The 13,184-nt window shown below is 35.6% G+C and overlaps 1 protein-coding gene across 2 annotated transcripts in view; it reads left to right on the forward strand.

Annotated features, from left to right (window-relative positions):
* JMY (junction mediating and regulatory protein, p53 cofactor) overlaps positions 1-13,184 on the forward strand; it is a 66,879-nt gene extending 53,695 nt beyond the window's left edge. For both annotated transcript variants that reach the window (XM_061475887.1, XM_061475888.1), the window contains 3 exons: positions 907-1,459; positions 3,520-3,830; positions 7,001-13,184. In XM_061475887.1, coding sequence (XP_061331871.1) covers positions 907-1,459; positions 3,520-3,827 — 861 coding nt within the window. In that variant the 3' untranslated portion in view covers positions 3,828-3,830; positions 7,001-13,184. The remainder of the gene's footprint in view (positions 1-906; positions 1,460-3,519; positions 3,831-7,000) is intronic.

The raw sequence follows: 13,184 nt of genomic DNA on the forward strand, positions 1-13,184 counted from the left end.
TACAATGGAAATATCAGAGAATGAGTAGAATGAAGGGGAATGAGTAAGAAAAGGGATTAAAGTGCAATAAAATAGAGATTCTATTAATTGGTGAAGACTTTTTTTTTGTTTTGCTGAGCACATTAAAAAGATACAGGTATGAGAAATTTCTTTACTTAGCAGTGCTTTGCTCAGCAGTACGGTTTTTGTATCCTTATTGTTTGCAAGGCTTTTGAATTGCATAGCTTCTGTAAATTAGAACAGCTGTTAATGAGTTGACTTTTGTATAAGCGTATTGATATTGTTTTGATCTCTATTGCTATAGGCTTACCACAGTTGTTTGTGAAAGGTATTAGAAGTGTCTTTCAGAAGCATCTTAAATTTTTGCATAGAAGTGGCTATGGATGAAACTAATATGAAAGGATAGATAATGAGGCAGCAATTTAGTTCTTAAAATACTTTGTAAAGTCTCCAAATGTTTGATGGTTTCAAGAGATAAATTTTTAGGCAGTATGCTTCACATCTAAGGCTAGTGTATTGGGTCAGAGAGGACTTTGTTGCAGAGGGAGCCATTGACCAGTTTTAGAAAAGGAAAGCAACAGGGATTTTGATTTTAGTTTTCAGAAAAAATAGTTTTGAATGCACATTTTCTGGTTCTTCATGAAATCCTAATTCTAGCCTATGTGTATCCCAAACCAGTCTTGTAAATTGTGGCTTAACCAAGAATAAAAAATTAAGAAAATGGATCATTTTTGCATAAAGGTGAGGATATATTTGCTTTTTTTTACATCAAGAGCAAAATGCATGAAAGTAGGAGATGAATTCTACTTGTCAGAAAGGCAAACCGCAACAGATACTTAGAATCCAGAATAGTACTTGCATATTAGTTGCATACTTCTCTAACTGTCAATAACTTATCTACTTTAGCGGTACCCTGGGCAAGTAATACTTAAATCAACCAGACTACGGCTAGCTCATGCAAGAAGAAAATGTGCAGCCAGCTCAGCGTCCTGTGTTGATCAGCCTCAGTCTTTGCCAGCAGCCATACAAATCCAAGAGAAAAGTGAAGAGGTGGAATCAGAAAATGCAGTTCGGCCATTGCAAGTGCAAGAATTCACAAGCTTAGAACAGCTTCGAGATACCCCATTACTTCCTGATGGTCTTAACTCTGAACTGCCTCCTGTTAGTATTTCTCCACTCACCAGTAATGAGGTTGAACCAGAGATTGTTACTGTAGTACCACTTCCACCCCCTTTGCCTCCACCACCACCTCCACCTCCACCTTTGCCCTCCAAGGAAGATGCCACTGCAAAACCCTTAGAGAAAAGTGACAGCTTTGTTAAACGTCAGAGTGAGGAGAAGGGAGTCCAGCACTCTTCTGGTGTCCCACCAGCATATCTGTTTGACAGCAGTCAGCTAGTCAGTGCCAAGAAGAAGCTTAAGAAGACTGGTGATCTAGAAGGTTTACAGAGGAGAAGAGGTAATGTTACATTTCTGTATATTTCATTGTAATGCACATCAGTTCCGTTTTTGAATTGCTTTGTAGAAAGGTGTATACTGTGATTTATTGATTGTTATTAATGGGAAAGTCATTAGATCCTTTTTAGTTGACAGATATTGGCAACTGAAACAAATGATAGGACTTTCAGGACAGAGTGCTGTGTACTTGTTTAGTTAGACAGAACACACTTGTGAAATTGACTTTACAATATACCATGTTAGACTAGCTAGAAAATGGAGCGAAACATTGTCTAAAAGAATCTTTCCCTATCTAGCTTACAGCCAGCTCTACAAATACTATATGCTTCACCTAAGGGGGTGCTACGTGTTTTTAACTGTTTATTCTTTACCCCATATATAAAATGGGGAGAATGGCAGCCACGTTTGAACAAAATAATCCTGGTGTTGTGGTGAAACGTGCTATATTGGAGCAAAGTTTTTAATTGAAAATCAGTGATAGGATTTTCAGAAATGCTCAGCCAAAGTATTTTACTGGAAGTCACTGAGAAAAAGTACCTTGAATGAGCCTTGATTCATGCAGCAATAATATGGCTGTGATAACATTTTATTAAAAATTCTACCTGGCTCTATCAATTACATCTACAGAAAACATCCCTTCACTGGCATTTTCCCTCATCCAGATAAAATCAAAATTAGAACTGTCTTCATTCAGACAGAAACAGTGTTTCCCCTGGTATTGTCCTTAAATGACTGAAAATCCTTGAAGCAACTGCATAGTTATAGAATTCTTAAGCTCTTATGAATTTTGCAGGTAACAGGTAGTCTCTTGAGTTCATCATCAATTTTGATGCTGTGGTGCGCCATTTTCTTTTTCAATAATCCTATTGTTTATTTTTCTGATGTCCATTTTATCTTGCAGTTTTACATAAAGCATGTATTGTGTCTGCAGTTTGATCTGCATCATAAAATGACAAATATAAAATCAAATTATATCCTCTCAAGAGTATTGTTAATTTCTGCAGCAGCACTCTACCTGCTGCTCTGTGTTCGCCAAAATGTTCCAAGTCTGTAAGTGATTTCAGAAATTTGTTTCTGTACAACAGACGATTGTTCTACAGTCCTTCCTTCTTCCTTCAAGTGTGCAATCCTGTTTTCTTTTATTTCTCTTTTCCTTGTGTCTATTCCAACTGTCCTGGCCATTAGTCTGATGGACAAAGCTCACTCATAAATGCAAAATAGGTTAAAAAAAAATGTATTCCAAGATGTACAAAAAAGAATTGGAGATGGATATTCATTTACTGATCGGTATGTGGTAGTGCATGTGAGCATTTCAGACTGCTGGTAATTCACTGTAGTGCATTTTCTTGGGTAGAGATCTTATCTACTTGTAGCTTTTCAAAGAGCCAAAGCTCTTTCAAAGTTTTTTATTTCTGCAAAGAACTGTTTTCAAGTTGGTGATAAAGGAAAGACTTGGGATAAAGTATTAATTCTGTTTTCATTAACTATAAAGGAAGGCATATAGGAAAATTACATAGGAATGCTGTGACTGTGTGCTAATTCATACATGACTACAGAGGAGCAGGAAATGCATACTGTTGCAGTTGACTGTACTGCTGCTTCCCTCACTGATACGTAGTAATAGTAATACAGTAGGTAAAATCCACCACAAAATGGAAGTACTGAGAATGGATTGCACAGTCCGATACTTAGGATATGTACTCATTACCTGTTTCAAAGTGAAGAAGGCTAATCTGATAAGTATTTTGACTGTGTTGGATTCATTGCAGCTGTTTTGATTTTCTTACCTGCAGACACGAAAGCCATCTTTCTCAAAAGATTTGACTAACCTCCTCATAGGAAGTTAAGTGGTTTCGGAAACAATAGTTGTCCATATAAACCGGTTTTGACCTTGTAATAGGGAAGATAAACTTGGAGGCTAAAGCAATATTGGAGCTACCATTATACTGACCGTATCGGACTATAACATTAGTAGTACTACTTTTTGGTCTGTAGGAAATATAAATGAAGATTGATAAAATTTAATAAAAATAATACTGAAGGTCTTTTGATTTACTGCAGTGAGTTCCCCGATGGATGAAGTGCTGGCTTCCTTGAAACGTGGCAGCTTTCACTTAAGAAAGGTTGAGCAAAGAAGTCTCCCACCTTTTCCTGATGAAGATGATAGCAATAACATCTTGGCACAGATCAGGAAAGGGGTGAAACTGAAGAAAGTGCAGAAAGATGTTCTGAGAGAGTCCTTTACAATTCTGCCTGATACTGACCCCCTGACAAGGAGTATCCATGAAGCATTGCGACGGATTAAGGAAGCATCACCTGAATCAGAGGATGAAGAGGAGAGTTTGCCTTGCACAGACTGGGAAAATTAACCTGTAAATAATCTGTCTTTAAAAAAAATACTTCTTTGACACATTTTGTATAACAATACAGGCTAAGCCTCAGGTTCTTCGTTGTAGGAGACTTAGTATGAATGTGACTAAACTGTCTGACGTCAAAAGTGGTAAAATATGCACATACAAATTTAGTATCACTGACTTTTCAAAGAATTTAAGGTTTATAGGAAGAAAACCTTTTTTTTAGGTAACATCCTTTTCTTGTTTGAATACTTTTGCTGAATATTGACAGGACTAGTCCTAGGAAAAGCTCTATTTTATTTAGTAAATTTAAAGGGACTGTTTTCATCTTACCAAAAAGCTTTTAAGAGAAAAGCAGCACAGTCACTCTTGGCCAGACCTTGTACTTATTTTCTAATTACTTCTGACCTTGTAAAAAATCAGCATGTTTATCACTTCAGACTGAACAGCTGTTAGTGAATAGTTAGATTTGACTGTTGAACACACTGGGATCTCTTTGGTTACCCTGTGTGACTGGCTCTTTGATAGCTTGATTTCAATCTGTAAATTCTCTGACATAATTGAATTTCCAGACTATAAACAGTAACTATAAAAAAAATTATCTATACTTCTGCTACTCATACAAATGAACTTGCATTATACGAAGCTACAGTGCTTGAAAGTACACATAGTAGACTTCAGCAGATGAAATCAGAAATTAGCAAGAGAGTATCTTCAAAATTATGGCTTCATCAGTAGCATGAACAGATTCTTGATTACTACAACAGTGTACACCACTGTTGTTCTGCAATGGTTCTTTTATGCTACTGGCATGCGGATGAACTTTAAAGAAAGCTCCCACCAGACAAAATTTGTAGAAAAGATATGAAAAACAGCAAAGAATTTTAAAATTTTTAGAAATCCAAGGCTATTTCAAGAGCATAGAAGACAAATATTTATAATCCTTGCAACACGGCTAGCAATAGGAAAAAGATAACTTTTTTGGATGTTCTACCCTGGTTAGTTGTTACCATAGCTGGAGAGTGAGTATTGATAAAGCGCTGCAGCTGTTTAAAAAGTGAAAGTGACTTAGCACATCCTCTGCTGCATGCCATTGTGATTATAAAATACTATGTCTCAAATTGTTCTTTTGGTATGCTATTTTCAAATAATACCACTTAAAATTTTTTAAAAGGAGACTCAGTGTTGCCTTTATTTCCTCTTGAACTAGCCATTGGCCACACTAATGATTTACAGCTGTTTAATGATGGCATGCCAGTTCTTTTCCATACCAAATGTACTGCTGCTTTTTGGAGTTGAAAATCCAGGAGCAGAGGTACACTTAACTTGCTAAAAGTCAAAGTAAAAATAGTTTTGATTGGATGTCACTTTTTTCTTCACTTGCATACTGTGAACTCCCACTACCTTCAGAAATCAAGTGACAGCTATAAAAGAAGACATGCCTTGGAATTGATTTGGCTTTCTCAGTGCAATTATTCTCTATTCATTTACTAGATAACTGAGCAAATTTAAACTTTGTGATTTGACTTAATGATTTTATTAAATCTAAGTTGTTCTTTGGATCTTGTTGCATTGTTTAGCAAGAATACTCTTCAATACTGTGCGTCTGTAAAAAAAAAAAAGGGGGGGGGGGGGAAGATTTTTCCAAGAACTACTTTAATTTTTTTTAATCTAATTAATGGGGTGGGCATCCCTGACATTTTCCATAGGAAGTATGTCCTCTTTGAAGTCTTACATGTACCTTGTCATACAATATAAATAGATGTTTTCCTCTGCTATCCTTTGCAGTCCCATAGAAGCAGTTCACATGCCCCTTGGAGTTCTACTCACATCTGGGACCTGCTTTCTCTTAACAGTGTTGTATTATGGAAGCAGCCCTGTTTTCATGAAATGAGACTATTTTGCAGATAGTACAGATTGTGATTGAAAAATGGTTATACAAAATAGCTAACACTCAGAAAGGGAAAATAGCCCCCTGCTGTGGAAGCAAGTGAAATAATCTGGGAGAACTGAAATTGAGACAAAGCCCTCATGAAATTCAGATGAATAAAGACTTTTCACATAGCACTTTCATGTGCTTGCTTGAAAATACAAGCAAATACTGGTTACCCAGTAAATACTGGTAATTACAAGTAAATACTGGTTACCCAGAATTTATTACACAAGAGTAAAATCTAATGAAAATGTGTTGTCAAAGTTGCAGAATAGTATTTTTTCCATAAGGTCATCCATTTAATACCAAGCTTTAAGATTGACTTACTGGTTTTTAACTGTAAGCTGCATATCCAAAAATTAGTTGCATAGAGATTTTAGGTTGAAAAGTTATACAAAAGTGTATTGGTATGTTAGAGACTATATTTAATACATGTACATCCTTATAGGCTAAATGTAATGCAATTATTTGCCTTAGTCATGAAGGCTAAATCTGATCTAATGTTTATCAAGTGCCAAAAAGTGTTTTGATATATGTGCAAGGAGTATGAACAGCGCACACTGAAGTGGTTTCGTTAATTACTGAACTTTGAAGACAAACTAATAGTAACTGATTCCAGCAGGAAATGTAGTCATCTCTTGTATTATATTTATGAGTTAACTCCTACATAATGTTATGAATAATTTGTTTTTGAGAGCAGTTCCTTCCTTATGGGCACTCTAAACCATGCACAAAAATGTTAAGGCATTCTGTGTATTGGAAGTACAGCTGAACAAGCATTATAAAGATGCAGTACCTTCTGTATGAAAAACTGGAAGATCACTGGTTGTAAGAAGATACCAGAAAGTATCCCAAACCTATCTATGTATGTGTACATAATGGTACACATAAATAACTATAGTACATTAAAGGGTACTGTAAGCAATGTGAAACCTGGCCTTCTGGGAGTGACAGACAAAGTAATGGAGAAGCAGCAAGGTTTTGTTCTCCGCAGCCTTCTAATGAGGTATTTTGGGCCTCTTAAAACTCTAATCTGCATTCACTGCCAATAATACAGAAGGCAAAAAAAAGACCTGGTCATACTCTGTTCTGGCTCCGGAGTTAAGTGTGTCATTACCCTGGGAGCAAAGAGAGTCAAGGCTTTTGAAGACGCTGCTCAGTATTGCATGTTGGAATTAGCTAGTATGTTGATCAGACAGTGTTTGTACAGCCATTTAGCTTTTCAGATGTTCCTTTTTCTTTTTTCCCCGAACAGGTGATTCACAGCTACTGACCTGAGAGGAGAAACCCCCATTGAAGATTACTTTCCCTCATCATTTTTGAAAATTCAGAGCCAGCAATTATGACCATCAATTCCACAGGAGGCTTTCTTTGGCAAACAATTCAGTATATGGAAAAAATAGTCTGAAATGTTAATTTTTGAGTCACTACTTTTTGTTAGGTTGGTTGGTGGGTTTTTTTTTGTTTGGTGGTTTTGGGTTTTGGTTGTTTTGTTTTTTTTTTTAATTCAAAAAATTCTGGTTTGGACAGAAAGCTAGGTTGTTTAGATGTGTATTTTATAGGATCAAGAATGCCCAATTCTTAAGCACATTTTATATTTACATAAGTAATGTGTGGCCAGTTAAGTGAGGGTAGCATATTGAGTATATATGAGAACATACTCAAGAATACTTGCTGTTAGAGTAACTTTGGGATTCAGCCAAGACATCAGAGTATACTATAACTATAAAACGTTCCCTTCACTGCACTGAATATATATCATCTGCCTTGAAATCCAACTAAATATCTCCTTGCAGAGAAGGTGTAGCAGTGTGATGTTCCAGAAAGAGCAGAATTCCTAGTTGCACTACAGTAGCTGAAATGCAGTAACACGCAATTTAAAACTTTTTCTTCTTAGTTTGAAGAAGTGTACGTCAGTGTGAAAAGTAACAAGTGACACAGCACAATATGGAGTAAGAATTGAATTCAGTACATATTCAAGCATGTGTTTATTTCCAACATGGTACATTTAGCAAGACATTGCAGCACCTTTTTAGACATTCGTTTGTGGTCTGACACCTTTTTAAAGTGACATCTTCTTGCGCTTTTTTTTAATAATAATATTTAGCTATGCTGAACCAAGGTAGTTTTATCATTTGTTATAAGAAGCAGTATTTTGTAATTTCATACTTAAAATTATTTTTCTTTTTTTGGTTTAAAATGGTTTTTGATTAATCTAAGCAGCCTTCTTTAAAAAAGATCAAAGCACTTAAACATACTGATGATTCACTTGTGAAAATCATGCTTCTCTTGCTATTTTCATTATTCCCTTTAGTAGCTTCAAAAAAGTTTGCATTCCATACCCAAAGGCTTATGAGCTGAAAAAAAAAAAAAAGTTCCCTTTTTTTTTTTTAAAAACAAGAATTGCACCTTTCTCTGTGGTGAATGCTTAGAAGTATTCCTAAACTTTGTGACTAATGGCTGCAGGCAGCTATTCTTACACTACCACAGCACTAAGAAGGTAGGTCAGTACAGAGATACAAATAACCTTGTACCATCGATAAACTCCATGTGATGGTCAGTCCATTACAATTTTAAGAAAACTGAATTTTCTGTAGCATTTTCTTTTTACTACCATGACATACGCTGTGTTTGAGAAATACGCAGTACCTGTCCTTTGTGTAGTGTGGTCCATTCACTGTTGCTCTTGTGACAGACACAACTATTATGCAGATTTTGGTTTTTTTAAGTGGAGTTTTGTATTGCTGCTGTCATGTAATGGAACATGTACTGTGTTAATAATAGAAGATTTCATGTCTTGCCATTTAGTTTATATAAAGAGGAATAGGAGAGCTTACCTTAGCAATAGGCTTTGTAACCTAAAGGAACCTTAGCTCTTGGACCCTTCTGTTTTTTTGCTGTGGCTGTCCTGAAATTGAAGCTCTGTCAGACATCTTGAAAGGATGTCACTTTAATCTTGCTCTCACAGGCATTTACTCAATGTTGTTGCCTTATTTGTGAAGTTAGCGAACATTCATTTTCAAAGCACCTGTGAGCAGCGTTCTGTAGAGTCATATGGATTTTGCTGTATTAGTCATCAGGTCTGTGTTTCTCTGTACTGAGATCAGCTCTAAGAAGCACATGATACTGGCTTTCCAAGGACCTAAACCTACATCATTTATTTTTCTTAAACTGCTCTGAACCCCAAGGTACGTGGCATGGTTCCAGGCTGCCTAACGCTCTTGTTCGTGCAGCAATAACAGCACTTTCAAAGTTCATCATAATCATTTGACATTGCCTCTACTGTAAGCTGTGGTGTTTCTGCTCAAGTCACACCACACATTAAAACCAAGATAATAAGTAATCTTTTGGCTGTAGCACAAAGCAGAACTATGATGCAGAACCGTAATTCAGATTATACGGTTCATGTGAAAGTCAGTGCTACATTAACAGTGTTGATTGAGCAACTTTAATGTCCATTTTTTCCTGTCTTCCAGGCTTCAGTTTTTTTCCTTAGGCTACACATATGGGACACTAGCAAAATTCTGAGGGGAGGAAAAATAGTGTCATTTTAAAGTATAGGTGCAGTGGTCTTCTTGCACAACATTTTGTGTCTGCAGTTTAACACTGTGTTGTGATTTATGTGATTAGCTCCATGCTGTACTGTACCACAATTTTCAGATTTGTTTGCCATGTGATCTATCATCTTTGCCTTGAAAAATGTGTGCATGATTGAAAAGAATAACTGTCCTTAATATGTTTTATATTTAGCTGAAATCTTAGATTCCTGTAATAGTTTAGTATATAGAGTTCTTATAAGAACGTGTATTTTATACGCACACAGAAAGTAGTTGTTATGCTAAGCATAGCAGTTTATATCAGTTGAAAACTGACATCTTCAATGTGGAAAGTAAATGGTTTTTTTCCACATACTGCTAAAAAAAAACGAAACCCAAACCTGAATTTTAATCTTCCATGAGTCACTAGATGTCACAATTTCACAAAATTCTCCACTTTGATATAAAAACTGTGAATATTATCCATAAAACTTCCCATCTTCTGTAATATGAAATCTTGTGGTGGAATGGCTACAGCACCAAATGGGGAAATTTAAGAATATTCACAAATAACTCATGGAACCTATTGACAGTCCTGCATTGAGATGGGTTCTCCCGTAGCTGAGAAAGCTGTGTTGGTCCTTGAGAAATCTCAGAAAGCATCACTACATTAAAAACACATAAACTTATGCAAAGGAAAGAGAGCCTCCATAAAAAGACCTTTCTGTCTATTACTGGTATTTTTCATTTGTGGCTGGACTTATTGTTGTGGCTGCATTGTTCTGTTGCTAGTCACTTAAGCAGTCTTGTCAGTGTTCAGGCTTTTTCCATTTTTAGAAACTTCTTTCTCTGTTCAGATTAAAACTATTCTATTATAGTGTAACTGATCCAGCAAAGTAAAAACTGTTTATTATATAAATACTTATATTAGGACTGAAAAACCTTCTGTGAGTGGGAACAAGAAACAAAGTATTCGATTTCTACTAAAATAACCAAAATACAAGGTAAACAGCAGTAGTCTTTTGATCAGAAATGTAATCTGCATCAATACGAATTTGATGCTCTCATTCACAGAGATTCCAGATCCTTTACAAGTGACCGATAGTCTTATTTTGTTCACTTTACTATATTTTCATACATTAGTTAAGTTACCTATCTAGGGTAGATGAAGGTTTGGGGATTTTTTTAAAATGTCACTTCTGAGTCTTTTGGGATTTTTTGTTTGTTTGTTTGTTCTGTTGTTTTTTTTTTTATTTTTTAAGTCTGATGTCTGCATACTACACCAGACACCTGTAAAACCAATTAGTATAATTATATACTGTGGTTTTTTTGTGGCTGCATTGGGGATAGAATTCAACATACTTCACATTATTTGTAAAGAATCATTTTGAGTATAAGCACTATATTCTGTAATGTTTAATATTAATGACAGGTGCATTATTGAAGATGCAACTTACTGAGGAGACAGAAACTTTTGTTGGTTAATGTTACCTTTATTCCGTTTGTTGCACTGAATTTCAAGAGTGTAATTTGTAAATCAAGTTTGCTCACGTGTGTAATCAGATTTTTTTCTTTGCAATGCTTATGCAATTAGATTACCAAGATGTATTTCTGGTAATTACTCCATAAGCATGGACAATATGTTATGTTTAGCACAACGGAATTCATGTTAAGAACACGCGAAGCTTCTTGCAAAGAAAAGGAATAAGCAGAAGAGAGAGAAACTGGGAGAGCGCGTTGCATGATTTCAGTGCTACTGGAGCTGGCAGGCAGTAGGTCATCCTCAACTTGACTGCAAATTGCTCTTTGGTGTAATAAGCACATTGATGTACTGCTAGCAGTGCTGTAAAAAGTACAGCAATGGCTATTTTTAACCTATAAATATACTGTAATTTAAACTTTTCCTACAGAATGAATTTATATTTAATTGCTAATATGCCTACTACATAAATACGTAAAATTAGAATTTTTAGGAGGGTCAAGGGTGGGTGGGCATGCCAGTATATTTTGGGGAGGGGCTGTTGTATATACGGTTCTTTGCACTTCCCATTCAGTTTGACTATTAATCCAAAACTCCCAGCTCTGACTGTGGTGAATCTGCAACCTGACATTTATGTATTTTTATTGTGATTCAGGTCTTCTGTATTCTGTGGCCCACAGCTTCAGAATTAGACAGAAAAGGTCATCTTTCCATTCTCAAAATGTGAATGCTCTGATGTACCTCTAATATGGAAAATGACCGGGCAATGGATTTTACTCTGCTGAGTTTCCAGTGTTAATCTAGAGTATTATTGAAAGCTGATACCCAAGGCTGTTAACGAGTAGTGTGTCCACTTGGAACAAGTGAAAAGGATAATGGCTGTTTTGGTGAGGATAGTCCAAACTCTGCAGAGATTTTATTCCAGAGACTGTCACCTATTTGATACTTAGGTTTGCCATAGACTGGCTTGATTTTCAGATTTAGAAACATATTTTTTATTATGAAATATTGGGGATATTCACTTAACGTCTCCCAGTGTGTTACTGTGGTTGTTGTATGTTTTGAATTTAATCTTAAGTATGTACAAATACATCATCATAAGATGAAAGCTTAAGAAATACAGATGGCTGCAGGTTGTCTTGCATGAGTGAAGCCAGTGAAGTTTAATGAAACTAATTTTTTTGTTAAGCCTATTGAATATGTAAGAAATAATCAAAAGAAAACCAATTTGCCATTCACTAGCTTTGTGCAATATTATCAGCAGACTCAAACACTACTAGCACATTGTGCTTGGCTTTAAGAAAGTTCTTTAACTCCATTATATTCAAAAGAACATACTCAATGCATATTTTATTGTAAACGACTGCGAAGTTACTATGCCTAAAATTGCTCAATGTTATAAAGTATTAAGCAACAAGTATGTTTAAAAAGTAAAAAACTAAACTTTTCTATCAATACCTAAAAACAAACAAAAAAAGTTTGTCTGCTTTTTGGTCTTTTTTCTTTAGTGCAGCTTTTCTGCAATGCAAGTTTATTGCTGTGTATTTCATGTTTTTTATTATCATGACTCAGAAATGTAAACCTGTACTCACCTTCTTGTACCTGCGATGTAACATCATACTCACAATTTTGGTGCTTTAAAATTATTCCTTTTTCCTTTATTAAAGGATATTTATTTGACCACTGTCTGGTTTTAACTTTGAATATGTACTAACATGAAAAAAAAATTTTTAGTAGTTTAGTTCCCATGGGGAAAAGCAATCATACCTAGTTCATTTGGTTTCCATTGTTATTCTTTGAACTCCTCAAGCTGCCTGTCATTGCTTCATGGCAGATGGTTGCGCCTAAGCTATCTTGCAGCAGGGAGTAATTATATTTGGGTAGCATCCTTGTAACTAAATCACGTAACATAGGTATTGTAGAAGAATCTTAAGTAATGCAGGATAGTTTTGCTGAAATGCAAATCACATACACTTCCCATCCTTAAAAACACAATGAAGAAGAGTAAAAAATTAAACCCAGAAATATTAAGAGCATAGTTCCCTTACTACAATCTTCTACCCTTTCACAGATAGCCCATGGCAATGGCATTACAAGGAGAGAGCAAGGCTCCACCTGCAGTCACTTAAAAAGTCAAGTGAGATTCATGGAAAAGCTCAAATCAGAAACATGCAGCTTCTCTTCTATTTGCTTTTTTTTGGTATATGTACACTATATTTGAAAAGCAAAGCTGACTGTAAATGAAGATACTGTAGAAGTACCTTTATGAGTGTTTTTAAGTTGTTCTGTTCTCTGGGGGAGGAGACATACCCCAAAATAGACAACCGATCATGTCCCATACTAGAGTTGCCAGCTGCTTGTTTGTTTTTCTCTATAGCCATTCTGTGTTGTTACTTATCTACATAAATCTTATGCAAGAAATA

Source organism: Pezoporus flaviventris, unplaced genomic scaffold (assembly GCF_033815535.1).
Source record: "Pezoporus flaviventris isolate CSIRO_AGI_PZ_B2104156 unplaced genomic scaffold, CSIRO_AGI_Pfla_v1 ptg000090l, whole genome shotgun sequence".
NCBI classification, from domain to species: Eukaryota; Metazoa; Chordata; class Aves; order Psittaciformes; family Psittacidae; genus Pezoporus; species Pezoporus flaviventris.